Source organism: Pleurodeles waltl, chromosome 1_1 (genome assembly GCF_031143425.1).
Source record: "Pleurodeles waltl isolate 20211129_DDA chromosome 1_1, aPleWal1.hap1.20221129, whole genome shotgun sequence".
In the NCBI taxonomy this organism is placed as follows: Eukaryota; Metazoa; Chordata; class Amphibia; order Caudata; family Salamandridae; genus Pleurodeles; species Pleurodeles waltl.
Genome location: NC_090436.1, coordinates 981,722,726 through 981,738,014, shown reverse-complemented (window position 1 = coordinate 981,738,014; position 15,289 = coordinate 981,722,726). Strand labels below are relative to the sequence as shown.

At 43.8% G+C, this 15,289-nt stretch overlaps 1 protein-coding gene across 2 annotated transcripts in view; it reads right to left on the bottom strand.

Moving 5' to 3' along the window:
• The window catches only part of HERC3 (HECT and RLD domain containing E3 ubiquitin protein ligase 3), a 452,060-nt gene that overhangs the window by 128,738 nt on the left and 308,033 nt on the right, over positions 1-15,289 (bottom strand). For both annotated transcript variants that reach the window (XM_069230256.1, XM_069230257.1), the window contains exons 19-20: positions 9,977-10,147; positions 7,338-7,481 (exon numbers count right to left, since the gene is read on the bottom strand). In XM_069230256.1, the coding sequence (XP_069086357.1) occupies positions 7,338-7,481; positions 9,977-10,147 (315 nt within the window). The remainder of the gene's footprint in view (positions 1-7,337; positions 7,482-9,976; positions 10,148-15,289) is intronic.

The following is a 15,289-nucleotide window of genomic DNA, read 5'->3' as shown; positions in this document are numbered from 1 at the left end:
ATATTAGTGTAATGAGCCTAAAGAATACAGTATGCTTTAAGGTCATTTTATGGGTCAGTATACAGTATACTTTAGGGTCATTATACTAATAAAGCAGAGTAGCTGGCAACACCAACTGGGCACTGGTGGTATCAGGCTCCAATAGATTTCCTTTCAACAAAACCAGTGGCAAAGGCTACATTCCAGTGCGGTGCCTTCAGCTGCACAGGAACTGTGGGATCCTCGCGCAGAGAAGGAGCATGTTGTCAAGTTGTTGCTTGCATGTCATCCTGACACGTGTCTAGGGTGTATACATGTCTATCCTGCACTTTTATGCTGAGGTCGGTGACATGTCTGGGGAGGCCACAGACTTCCTGTTGTGCGAGTGAGGAGGGAACCACAGCAGAGTCTCCCTGGGCTTCGGCCAACGCCTTGGTCAAGTGCAGCTCCTGCAGATTGTCTCAGCATTCAGTCTATCCTGCCAGGAGTAATGGGAACGGTGTTCACCACATCCCTGGGCTGCTGATGGCTGTGGAGGTGACTGCTGTCTCCCTGTGGCTGGTGTTGGTGGTGGGGGACCCAGTGAGGGGTTGGGGGAGTGCAACAGAGGCGCGCCCTATTCCGGCAGCACGTGGGCAGGATTGCACCGGCTCAGCAAGACCTCCTTTGGGGAGTCGAAGATAATGGCTTTGTCCTGGTAGATAAACTTGAGTTTAGCTTGGGTACAGCAACAAGTAATGAATGTTCAAATCCCTCAGTCTTTTCTTGCAGCAATGAAGGATTTCCTTTGGTCTTGGACGAGCTTAGTGTAGTCTGGAAAAATCATGATTTTAGGAGATTGAAACATTATTGCTCCTTTTGTGTAAGTATGACAAAGAATTGCATCTCATTCCACACAGTTCAATATGCAAGTATATAGGGAGAGGGGGAGCTCTGAGAGGGCAGCTTGTGGGCCAAGGACTGATGAGGCCTTTCAATTATGAAGCAGCATGAAAGGACCTCCGTCAACAACAAAGAGCACAGCCAATGGTTTAGGATTTTTTTGGGGGAAGGCCCCTTACAACCTTGGGAGAATTCCACAATGTGAAGGTTGCTTCTGCGGTCCCTTCCCTTCAGAAACCTCCACACGTGCAGCAGGATTCCTGGTTGTTGAAGTGAGCCTTTTAATTGTCCGCTGCATGTCAGCCATAGTATCTTCCACATCTGAAACCTGAACCTCAGCCTCTCGTAATCTATCCCCAGCAAGTCGCAAGTCCTGCCTGAGAAGTGTGACATCATTAGCAACTCCCCCAATTTTAGTGACTAGTGCATTGTGTGACTGGGCTATAGCCGTTAATATAATAGTGGTATGAGGCTCAGAGGAGCCCAATGTGCCTTCCTCTCTAGGTTGGCCATCTGTTTTCTTGGCTGCCGGAGTGTACTACTCCAGGATACCCTGCTTGCAGGTGTGTGGTAATTTACTTTTGGCCGTGGTGAGAGGGGCACTAAAAGTTTTCAGTGACCACAGCCTCCCAGACCCGCCAGCCCTCAGTACCCTCAGAGGCGGCACAAGTGTTTGGCCAAGTTTGGCAACAGCCTCACGGCAGTAAACATGTGAGGTCCCAGGATCCCCAAGTGGGAAGTGCAGAAAAGACTCCAGTTCCTACCGTCTAGGTGCAAAGAGGGTGAACAACGAAAAGGAGCCTGGGAGCATGTAGGAATGGTAGGTCTTATGGCAGCACAAGCGCCTCACTGGGGTCCATGCCGCAGCAATATTAGCATCCTGGTTGACCCATGCACCACCAGGTCGGGCCCCCTTTTATCTTCAGTTCTATGTGAAACAGTCAAATGGGAAAGACTTGCAGGAGTGAGTTCAAAGAATTCCAAAGAACAGTTTACTGATCTCCTCTCTCTCCCTATTTGAATATTTCTTATGTATTTGAAAATGTCTATCAGACTGGGGTTCTGCTGGACTGGAGGTTGATCTGTTTTGCACTTAGCTATGTTAGGAAACCATTCTATAAACTACTGGAAAACACTTTAAAGTAGGGGATTTCAATCTTGCCCTTATTCCAGGGGTGGATAGGTCTTCAAATAGCAATCATATGAGAAAAGAGATTTAATAAAGACACTAACCAATATCTGAAAGTTAGCTCACCATAATTAGAGAGATTATTTTTTCCTTGGGTATGTGACTCTCACAGGTAGCTTTCTCCTTACTGTCATAGATGCTAGTTCAGGGGATAATGCACACTCAAAACGAGGAAAGGGAATTCATTGACTTTGCAGACAAGAACAGCTAGATATTCAATGAGATGCAAAAACCTAAGCAACACTGAGGGCTAAATTCCCCTATACTGCCAGATTTCAATTAGGATCTGTATTATGTTATATAAATCACTGCTGGTTCTGTGAAGAATCACTTTGTCTTGTGGGATATTTGAAAATTACCTATACAAGTGTTCATTACTATTAGTCATGCATTTCCCGTGAAAAATGATTTGAATCAGAGTAACAAAACTAAATAAAAAGTGGCAGAAAGGAAGTACGAGGTTAGACTCATCTACTACACCGTGTGAAATGAACAATAGTATATTAATAGTTTGTTGAATGTTGAGGCACAAAAAGATGTTCTTGGCACAGAGAGTTTTTTAGTGGGGGATCTGCTGATTACTGGCCAATATAAGGGGAAGAAGAGGGCATTCTGAACATTATGGCAGCACAGAAACCAGACACAAGACCTGAAAATGATCAAGACATTTGAAGAATATCATAAAAAAGGTATAGTGAAAATTTGTAAGTAGCTACATCTGAATAAGGCAGCTCAGGGAAGACTGCTGATGCTTCTATTGATGTAACTGAGGTTCGCAGGACTATCAACGCTGAGCGAGCCAGGTAAAGGGCTATGGGCTGGAGAGATACAGTTCAGATTTCCTCAGAGGTTACTCTTTGGGTGTGTTGTAGTAAGAAGGCAAAGAAGCAATCACCAAAAAAAAGTGTTGATCGAGTTCCCCTTCAGCAACCGAGAAAAGCCCCAAATAATTTCGGATAATTGACCCTACCACCACTGACAAGGAAATCCTTGAAATTAGCTCTGCTAATTCCCAAAGGAGGGGCAGCTGTGCTAATGGGAGAGTGTGAGGTTTGGCCTCACCAAATCCACAACAAATAGCAGCCACCATGGTCGGCTTTGCTCTTCACTGCCATGTGGAAGAAAGGACATATACAGCCCCCTGTGTACTAAAGGCAACATTTAGCCCAGTTCCAATAACTGAGATATGGCAGAAAGGGAGGTGCATCCACCAAGGCCACTTATCACTGTGTGTAAGATTGGAATTACAGCTCCCTGGATGATTTAGTCTATTGCCCGGTCTGTAGGTGTGCCAGAAAACAACATAAAGGAGGGAGGCAGTAGCCTATTTTTATTAGGGTAGAGTGATTTACCCAGTCATACACCTCTCTGCCTTCACAACAAATACAGACAGTAGATGTATCTTCCTGGGACATGGAATAGGGGATGGTGGACACTACTCATCAGAAAGAATTTACAGAGAAGCAGTTAAGTGTACATGTGGTATCAAAACCTAGACCAGTGGCATGGATGAAATTGTAAAAAACTGTTCTCTGGACGATGAAATAGGGCACTGAAGAGAAAGAAGCAGTGATACCTGAATGATCCATCAGTAAACAGCGAATACCTTCCTATGGACCTCGGTGCTTTGAATGTGTGGAGATAAGTTAGGTAGCCTGAAAACGACCCCAAAACAGTAAAAGCAAACCCATGGATATAGGAGTTGTTGGTGTTCATTATGACGGAAAGAAGTCTAGAGACCACCCTTATCTGCATTAAAGGGACGAGATAGATAGTAGATGCCTCTAAACCTTCGTTAGTCTGCATGTTTGCACAATAAAACCCAATGGCAAGTAAGAAAATATCACTTATTTGGTGGGAAACCAAAAACTACTCTACATCCTATATTCTTCTCTAAGATTAGGGACATAAATATACAAATATAAATTGCAGTAGGAGCTCTCTCACATTTATTGCAACCAGTGGTGTTGGGGTAAGGATAATCCATTATTACAACAATTGTTCACTGAAGAAACAGATAAAGGGTGTGAGTGGCTGAAGAATGCCCCTTTTTGCAGGAAGGCTGTTCCCTACCTGAGAACAAAGGAAAGTAAACAGCTAAAAAGAAAACACAAAGACCGAATGAGGCCACTGGTAATATATTCCAAGCAACACCTCATGGGACGGTCCTCTGGATCAAAGGAAAACATTAAAAGAAGCCCCCAGAAAACAAGTTCCAGAAAAGAAGATGATCCAGATGAGCCACCAGTATGTCCTTACTTTGAGAGAAAAAGGACTGGTTTATCAGATAGCACCTCAATGTAACCAGGAACAACTGTTGGTTCCTTAACAACATTAAGCAGCTGTCCTTCACTTGGCCCACTGTAACCTGATGGTAGGGCATCAAAGTGCCGAAAAAATAATTCCTCAGAGGTTTCACTGGCCAGGTGTGCATACAGCACTAGCACTAATGTCCTGTCTGTCTGCAAAAAAATCCACCTGCAAAGCATCCCAATTCTCAAGATACCATTTCTACATAACTGGATGGATACCAATGGCTCTCTAGAAGTATCATTGTGGGTCATAATCCTATTCCGGTGGTTGATGATAACAGAAGGAGGTACTGTGAGGCCTAGCAGTGCACAGAATACCGACTGATCATGTGCCCTTCTCCCCAAAGTGGGCCTGAATGATAAAATACTGATAGATCAAGACACTAACTTCATGTCACTCCTCTTCCAACTATGCAAACTATTTCATATTGCTCAAATCAAAACAGAGGTCCATCATTCCCAGACTGATAGGTTAGTGGAATGGAATAATCATATAAGAAAGCAGATGCCCCATAAAACTACCAAGGCAAATAGAACGTACTGAGACAAAGTCCTATCGCTAATACACATTTCCCTTACGAGTGTCTAACAAGGCTCCACTGGATTTAGCTTAAATGAGCTATTGTTTGGACAAGAGACACAGAATACAAAGGATTTGGCTTGGATGAATGTAACAGAAAGGAGGAAGACATACCTCCTTGATTGAATTCTTTTTGCCCCTTTGGGAACTCCTCTATGCCTTTAACGAGTATGTGCATCAGGAGTTCTACAGAAGTCTACACAAAGAACAAGAAAAAAAGAAGCTAACAGCTTACAAACATGCTTTCTGGATAGCATGCAGACTGCTCTCAGGACACGGGCACATTCCGGAGTTCCATGTCAGACTGCCTGCCAAAATAGCCTACTTATGATCTTAAATCATGTTGAGACAGGCATTTTATTAAAAAATGTTTGCCATTCCAATAGAGGAGGTGATGTTAAAATGAGCGGACTCAAAGCAAACAGACTTCATCACAGGTAATTTTGGGAGTGATAACATATGTGAAATAAGATTTGCTTAAATTGTTGATTTTACCTTTGACTCAGAAAAGGCATCTGGCTGACTTTAGGGCTCTTCTGTAAATTACCGTCTGTGGAAAATGAATTTTAGAAAACTGAATATGAATGCAAGGGCTTCTATGCAGCTTGACTGGTGTAAGAACTTGTGTTGCCCTTTTTCAACTGTATATATTTTAGATTTTACTTCAGAACGCCACACTCAGTCAAGTAAACAAAATAGGAGGATTTCTGAGTTTGCATCTGGTGGTGAGGATTTTAAGGCTGCTTTAGGTAGGTGATATTCCTATACTGCTTTCAAACCAGTGTCCAACTGTTGAACCAACTTCTGGTTTAATGACCAGAGATTGTTAACGGAGCTAAATCAGGCAGTTTACCAAATCACGCTATAATGCAATAAGACAGATTCTTGCCTCAGAGCATATTAGCGAAGCCAATGAAGACAGCAAATACTTTGTCATCACACAACGGGCAATATGAACATAATACATGAATAGGTACAGGAAGGAGAACTGCGGTTATAGTTAGAGGATTTCAAAGTACAGTTTATTAATTTTATTATAAATTCTTATAACCCACAGACTTCAAGAAATGTTGTGACAAAGGAAAAGGCATGCACACATGGCTTCAGTGTAGATGGAGGGTAAGAGGGGCGAAACAAAAGGAAGGGACTGCAAGCGATGCCCACCACTGATAAGAACAATGCCAATATAAACTTGAAAAATCAAAAGAATGGAACTATTTTCAGTTTTTAAATTTTATTTCTATGTAGACTTCACCACAGCGAAATAAGTCAGTATGCCCATGTTTAACTCAACACACAACATCCAGCACTGCCCATGTTTAAAGTAACACCACAAACAAGCACCATCATCTTCTGTCAACAAAATCCATACACAATTATCTACTTAAGAATGACTCCTCTGAACTGGAGAAAAAAAATCAACCTACAAAGTTACAAGTCCTAAGATAAACAACAATTACACCAAATGAACACACAGTTAAGAAACTGTACACACTTAACCATTAAACTATTGTGTTTAACTAGGTTTTGAACAGTCTAAAGGGCCTTAAATTCGGAATATTGTTCCTATACATCTTCTTTCCAGGGCCTTCCTACTTTCAAAAGTCTCTAGGCATAGCTACAAAGATGAGCAACATGTGACTCTTCACTTTGTGTTTGATATGAAATGTGGCTGGCTGCCACACCACCTATGGCACTCAGTAGGTCAAGTCTTTTTTTTTTTTGTTTCCATAGATGCACAGCCTAGTTTGGCACCAAGTGGCCTTCTGGCTCAGGTAAAAGAAAAGCTGTGTTTTCGGATGCTTGGAAAATACTGGCTTTATCCCTTGCCTCTATTTAGTATTTCAACACAGTGGCTTGCCTCTGGTGCAGGGAGGAATTTGTAAAATACTTACACTCATGTGCCGAGTGTTAGGGCCTTCTGGTACTGCAGGTGTACTCACCTTTTCACTTATAGTGCAGCTTCTCGGTAGGCTAGCATGCCTTAGATAGAGGCAATCAAGAGTTGTTGAAAGACGCTACAGACAACCCATGGTTTAGCTGTAGACATGCCCCTCGCCGCTGTGGCAGAAATGACAGGTTGCACTTCTCTGGTTAGGATTTCTGTATCCTATCCTCCAGAGCTCACACTACCCTTGCTATGCTCTTGAGAAGATACTTGACTAGACAAATAGGGTGTGGGGGACCATCAAAAAACCTAAGTCTTAATGTGCAGCATGAGAAATCACCACTGTTAAGACCATAAATAAACCAGAAATATCGGTTTGTAAAGGAAGCTTAAAATGGACCAGAAGGGACTAAAATTATCTGAAGCAGCACAAAAACTCTAAAAGGCAATTCAATCATGTGTCTGCAAATTTACTGTGGTTATGAGTTTGTTTTTTAAGAGACTCACTGTATCCGAAAACCAGAGCAAGTTGGAATCAGTGTAGCATGTAAACATTCCATAGATTGGATTAAGCAGTTCTTTTAGCAGCAGCAAGAAGAATTCCTTTGTCACTCCACCATCATCCACAGCTTCCTCACCATCAAAGATTACCTGAAATGACAAAATGGGGTTTGTAATATGTCAAGAACAACATGTGGAGAGCCACAGAATACTGCACAATATTGTGCCTCACAAGCTCAAGTCCACCTTTCATTCTCTTAAATGTATTGATGCACAAGGGGCACATTGCAATCACTCAGTAACTAACCACCCATGCATTTCTAGCACCCACCTCTACAAAGAATTGTAGTTGGCACATGAACTGTCAGAATCAGATCCTGCCGTATGTTTATTTAAATCTGAAAGTCTACATTTTACCTTAAATCTAATAATATCACTAGCAGACAGTCATAGATGGTCCTTAAGAGCTACACTCCCTTCCAAAGCGTCAACTGTATAAAGCTCCTTAGCTTCTACATAGATCTGACATCTCACACATGAGCCGCAAGAGCAATGAGGCATAAGTAGCTTAATATCAACTGAAACGGAAGACAAAACCTTTCTTCACTTGGCCAACTTGTAAACCACTATACAAATTATCTGACACTGTGCTGATACGTGAACACCAATTTAAATAGGGTTCCACATTTAACCATTGTATCTCTTAAGACTTCACTCTTGGCTAAATCAGAAAATGGAAAATGTGACAAACATGAGACCATCACCTCCCTGCACACCGATATGAGGGTCTCCTGCTGCAAGCCCCAACCAAACAGCAACTTACATTATCACCTATGGAGGCTTTACCATAAGTAAACCAGATCATCTTGCTTATACTATCAGGAGGTCAAAGAACAATCCCCAAACTAAACGTCAAACTTCTAGAAATCTAGATTGTCAAAAAGGAAAGGATTAGGAACATGTACTTTTCTGCTACAGGTGCAAACTCTGCTTTGCCCACATGCCCAAGACTGCCGGCATCCCTACTCAATCATCTAAAAACCTGCTGTTGCAGCAATTTGTTCTACCAACATTTCATGCATAGAATGTACTAAGCACAGGTTTACCAATGAGATTGAATCTCCCTCACACTCTCAGATCAAGAAACGTAAACCCTGACACTACTGCTTATCAATGTATTTTGCAGAATATTTTCACCACAAAACAGTGACACAGCTTAATCACATAACCTACATACCCCTCTTTCAAAGTACCACTGATATGTGCAGTGCACAGGTTCCCACTAAAGTCAATTTTGTACTTAAGTTCAACAAATACAATACATAAATTAAACGAAAATATCTTTGCCTACCTTCTGATAATTTGACTCATCTCAATTTATTTCCAACTAATTTACTCCTGTTTTTCAACTCAGAGAACCTTACGTCTTAAAACATGAGATTTACATTTCATCTGCAATCCTGGAACAACTGCATTACTTAAATAAAATAAAAACTCATAGTACAGCTTGTGTTTTCATGTTGTTCCTTGATAAACAATTGCTGGTCTATCACAATTTTAGTTGGATTTTGTCAGTACACAATCCACACATATGCATCACTGAAAAGGTCTTGGCCTGTGATATTTTGGACAACAGCTGTTAACATGAATTATCAACATAAAGGTAGATGTGACTGTTGCAAAAACAAAGCAGGCTTAAGTTAAGAATGTCAGAAGAAATAGGTACTGGCACTGCAAGCACTTTAAGTCAGTCTGCAGACAACAACCAAATTAAGTGTAGAAGAGATGGTGAAAGGGACCACTGGCTATGAAACACACGCTTTTTAAAAGTATGTGTGTGTTGAAATATAAATATATATATATATATATATATATATATATATATATATATATATAAAAAAAACATGGCATTGCTGTCAACATCTTTATGTAATTCCTTAGGACATTGATGTAATGTATTTAAAAAAAAACATTTTATCAGAACACACAATGTCACTTACTGGATATGTTGGGGTGAGAGGAATGGAGTTGGATGACAGACTTTCTCCTCACCCATCAGTTTTTGAGGCACTGGGAAGCTTGCCAATAGCTCCTTGAATTTGGCTGCTCTCAATATTCTCATGCTTATCATGCTTTTGTATGGTTTGCTGCAGTTTGCAGATCGCTGCCTTCTTTGACTTGTGAATATAACTTAAATGACGTAATCTTGCTGCATTTTTGCTTCTTGAGGCAAAATGCACTGCCCACCTCAAATTCCAAACTTAGCACACTGCCCTGCGACCCACTACGTGAAGCTACATCAACACTGAGAATTTGGAAGGATGACTGGCTCCAGAAAGAAGCGAGCATATCAATAAATCAGCTAAAATAAAGCAACATTTTTTAACCGCACATTGGTTTCCTGAAGCTCATTTGTCACACATGCAACATGCATAACCAACTATGCAAAGGGAAAACATCTTATCTTAATTGTTCACCAATAACAAGTGCATTAGTTATCTACTGTTTAATAACAACAAGGCATCCCCAAACATTGGTTTAGGAAAAAAGAAATCTGATGCCACGCAATACACCATGTTAACAAAGTCCAGCAATTCCACAACGGTGGGTAACAATTTTAGATGGCACAAATAAAAAAATCTTACTTTCAAAGGTTTCTTAAAGTCGATGTCCGAATAAATACTTAGTTCCCTCAAAGCGTCACCAACAAGATTGCTCCTGCGGACATGGAGAACCATGAAAGGATTCCTGGCTAGCAGAGGCTCCAAGGTGAGAAGCATGAAGACATTTTGTAAATTAGCTCCATTGATAGCTACCTGCAGTACAAGGGGGAAAACTTAAAATAAAAATATGTACAAGACAAGAATGAAGAGACTTGAAAATCTGCCCCAAAACACACAATATATTCTTTAAACAATGACTCGGCCATGTTGACCAATAAGCCTACCACACACAACAGTGAAGACCAAGCAACAGGTTTATCTGGGGCAAAAACTAAAACTTTTATATAGAATAGAGAAAACCGCACAATTAACAACTGAAGTTTGGCAGAATAGATTACACAACCTTATTGATAAAATTACTACTAACCTAGTAATATTTCATACTAATTCCACTTATTTTGACTGATGAACTTCACTAGGGAAATCCTGAACAAAGAAAAAAAAAACCTTGAACATTTAGTTAAAACCCCCTCTATATAAACCTTTAAAATATACAACTCACTCCTCCATATTAACTTTCAAGATTTAGAGATGCTAAACATGTATGATAGAAAAGAATACCATCTTGGATCTACTGAATGATTTCTGGACTCGATAATAAAAGCACAAACAATTACTCAAGTGAGCGACTTCAATACCTCTACGGTTTGCTCTAGTTTTCATCAGAGCAGTGAATCCATGCTAATGCCCAATTTTTCATTCTCTGTCAAGGAAACCTGACAGAGGACGGGCTAAAGAAAACTCACCCTATAGTGAATTCCCTGATCACAGATAAGTTTGACCTAATGAACTTACCTACGGTAACGCATTATCTGGTAGAGACAATCTCTAGCGGCAGATTCCTTACCTTTGAATTTACCAGGCGTCTGACTGGATCCAGAAACTTTTGCGTGAGCAGTACCCCTGCGCCATAGGGTGGCTTCGTTCAGGTTCGTGCTGCATCGTTGTGGTGCCAGAAGTGACGTTCAGTCACCTGCATAGGTGCCACCCAGGCATGCAGACATTAGTTACTTTTCACAACTTTCTACTGCAGAATCGCAGAGCCATGAATGTGTGTCAAAACTAGGGCCCTTTTTGATCTGATAGAGCCTTCTAGCTGCAGATGCCTTACTTTTGAATAGATACCCAAGCCATATCCTCCTGGTGGTGGGCTGTGGACACATTTTCTAAACTAGAAGGTCCTGCAGGACAGAAGGGGTGAAATAGCCATCCCTATGGACTTGTCCAGGCAGTAGTGTTTGGCAAATGTGTGCAGGGACGCCCACACTGCTGCCTGGCAGATGTCCAGGACTCTAACTCCACGAGCTAACGCCATGGTCGCAGCTTTTCCCCTGGTGCAATTGACCCTCAGGCCCTCATCCGACTGCTTTTAAGCAAAGGCATAGCAGATCTTGATACAGAGAACAATCCAGCACAAAATGGTTTGTTTTTGTACTGCCCAGCCTTTTTGAGCTACTACACAGACCACGAAGAGTTGGTTGTCCACCTGGAACTCTTGTGCGGTCAAACTAGAACGACAATGCTTTTTTTGGGCAGGATGATGTAGTGGCTCCTCTTCTTTAGAGGGATGCAGAGGAGCATCAAAGGTAGGCTGGGTGACAGACTGTTCCAAATGGAATGGGGTCCCCACTTTGGGGTGAAAAAAGGCCTGGGTGCGAAGCACCACCTTGTACAAAAACACATTAATGTAGGGAGACTTAGATGATAAAGCCTGCATCTCACTCACCCTCTGAGCAGATGCTGCTGACACTAAGAAGAATGTCTTGATAGTAAGTAGCCGGAGGCAACAGTCATGTAGTGACTCAAAGGGAGCACACATGAGGTAAGTAAGAACCAGGTTCAGGTCCGACTGAGGCATGATTAAGGGAAAGGGGGGAAACACACATACAAGCCCTTTCAGAAACCTATTTACAGTTTGGGGACTTAAATAAAGAGGGTTGGTCAGGCAGCCGCAGGAAGGTAGACAGAGCAGAGATAACCCTTGAGAGTGCCTAGGGAAGAGCCCTACTGGGCAAGGGTAAGAATAAAGAGAAGAGAATCAGAAAGACAAGTAAAAAGAGGTTCAATAGACTTTTCTGAACAATATTTTACAAATGTTTGCCAACGACTGGCGTATACTGTTTTGGTGGAGGGCCGCCAAGATAACTTCTCGGACTTCAGGAGGAAGGTCAAAAGCTATCAAATGTTGCCGCTCAAACTCCACGCAAAGAGGTGGAGAGTTGACAGGTTCGGATGGAGGACCCTCCCCTCTTGCTGAGACAGAAGATCCTCCCAAAGGGGTATCCCGATCGGAGGATTAATGCTCATTTTCAGAAGCTCAGGATACCAGACTCTCCATGCCCAGTCCGGAGCCACAAGAATTACTTGGGCCTGGTCATTCCTGATCTTCTTAAGAACTCAACGGCAGAAGTGGTAGGGGTGGAAATGCGTACAGGAGGCCTGAACTCCACTGAAGACGAAAAGCATCTCTGAGCGATAGATGCCTTGGAAACTCCAACGTGCAAAACGGCTGATATTTCATGTTCTCTTATGAGGTGAACAGATCTAACCAAGGCTCTCCCCATTGCTGAAAAAGTCCTTGCGCCAACTCTGCATGGAAAGGGCACTACTGACCAGCTATGCATCGATGCCAGAGTTTGTCTGTCATGGCTTTCAGAGAACCTGGCAGGCGTTGAACCACCAGGGATATGCCCTGCTGTTCCAGCCATGCCCAGAGGCACAAGGTCTCTTGACAATGTGTCCACGACCCCACTCGGTCCTGCTTGCTGCAGTACCACATGGCAATGGTACTGTCTGTAAACACCTGCACCAACTTACCCTTAACAGAGGGAAGAAATGCCTTCAATGCTAGCCGCATCGCACGGAGCTCCAACAAGTTGATGTTAAGTCTTGATTCCACTAGAGACTAGAGTCCTCTGATCTTCATCTCTCCCAGATGGCCGGCCTACTCCAAGGAGTGCCACATCTGTCACTACTGTCAGATCTGGTTGGGGAAGGGAGAGAAGTCTGCCTTTGACCCAATTGCGAGTCACCAGCCACCACTGCAGATCCTTTGCAGTTCCCTCCGATATCTGGACCCTGTGGGAGAGATTCCCCTGATGCTGCCCCCCACTGGAATTTCAGGTCCCACTGCAGAACCCGCATATGCCATCTGGCATGATTCACCAGCAGGATACAGGAGGCCACGAGACCCAGCAGCCTCAGAGTCATTCTCACTGAAATACAGGACAGAGGCTGAAACATCAGTATTATAAGCTGAATATCCTGGACTCACTGCTCAAGAGGATAAGCCCAAAACTGAACTGTGTCCAGAACAGCTCCAATGAGAGGGAGCGTCTGAGAGGGAGTACCATCTTGCCTGGCATGTTACCCCCAATTTTCACTGTATATATGTTGTTTTAGTTGTATGTGTCACTGGGACCCTGGTAACCCAGGGCCCCAGTGCTCATAAGTGTGCCTGAATGTGTTACCTGTGTAGTGACTAACTGTCTCACTGAGGCTCTGCTAATCAGAACCTCAGTGGTTATGCTCTCTCATTTCTTTCCAAATTGTCACTGACAGGCTAGTGACCATTTTTACCAATTTACATTGGCTTACTGGAACACCCTTAGAATTCCCTAGTATATGGTACTGAAGTACCCAGGGTATTGGGGTTCCAGGAGATCCCTATGGGCTGCAGCATTTCTTTTGCCACCCATAGGGAGCTCTGACAATTCTTACACAGGCCTGCCACTGCAGCCTGAGTGAAATAACGTCCACGTTATTTCACAGCCATTTTACACTGCACTTAAGTAACTTATAAGTCACCTATAGGTCTAACCTTTACCTGGTAAAGGTTAGGTGCAAAGTTACTTAGTGTGAGGGCACCCTGGCACTAGCCAAGGTGCCCCCACATTGTTCAGAGCCAATTCCCTGAACTTTGTGAGTGCGGGAACACCATTACACGCGTGCACTACATATAGGTCACTACCTATATGTAGCTTCACAATGGTAACTCCGAATATGGCCATGTAACATGTCTATGATCATGGAATTGCCCCCTCTATGCCATCCTGGCATAGTTGGCACAATCCCATGATCCCAGTGGTCTGTAGCACAGACCCTGGTACTGCCAAACTGCCCTTCCTGGGGTTTCACTGCAGCTGCTGCTGCTGCCAACCCCTCAGACAGGCATCTGCCCTCCTGGGGTCCAGCCAGTCCTGGCCCAGGATGGCAGAACAAAGAACTTCCTCTGAGAGAGGGTGTGACACCCTCTCCCTTTGGAAAATGGTGTGAAGGCAGGGGAGAAGTAGCCTCCCCCAGCCTCTGGAAATGCTTTGTTGGGCACAGATGTGCCCAATTCTGCATAAGCCAGTCTACACCGGTTCAGGGGACCCCTTAGCCCTGCTCTGGCGCGAAACTGGACAAAGGAAAGGGGAGTGACCACTCCCCTGACCTGCACCTCCCCTGGGAGGTGTCCAGAGCTCCTCCAGTGTGCTCCAGACCTCTGCCATCTTGGAAACAGAGGTGCTGCTGGCACACTGGACTGCTCTGAGTGGCCAGTGCCACCAGGTGACGTCAGAGACTCCTTGTGATAGGCTCCTTCAGGTGTTGCTAGCCTATCCTCTCTCCTAGGTAGCCAAACCCTCTTTTCTGGCTATTTAGGGTCTCTGTCTCTGGGGAAACTTTAGATAACGAATGCAAGAGCTCATCCGAGTTCCTCTGCATCTCTCTCTTCACCTTCTGCCAAGGAATCGACTGCTGACCGCGCTGGAAGCCTGCAAACCTGCAACATAGTAGCAAAGACGACTACTGCAACTCTGTAACGCTGATCCTGCCGCCTTCTCGACTGTTTTCCTGCTTGTGCATGCTGTGGGGGTAGTCTGCCTCCTCTCTGCACCAGAAGCTCCGAAGAAATCTCCTGTGGGTCGACGGAATCTTCCCCCTGCAACCGCAGGCACCAAAAAGCTGCATTACCGGTCCCTTGGGTCTCCTCTCAGCACGACGAGCGAGGTCCCTCGAATCCAGCGACTCTGTCCAAGTGACCCCCACAGTCCAGTGACTCTTCAGTCCAAGTTTGGTGGAGGTAAGTCCTTGCCTCACCTCGCTGGGCTGCATTGCTGGGAACCGCGACTTTTGCAGCTACTCCGGCCCCTGTGCACTTCCGGCGGAAATCCTTTGTGCACAGCCAAGCCTGGGTCCACGGCACTCTAACCTGCATTGCACGACTTTCTAAGTTGGTCTCCGGCGACGTGG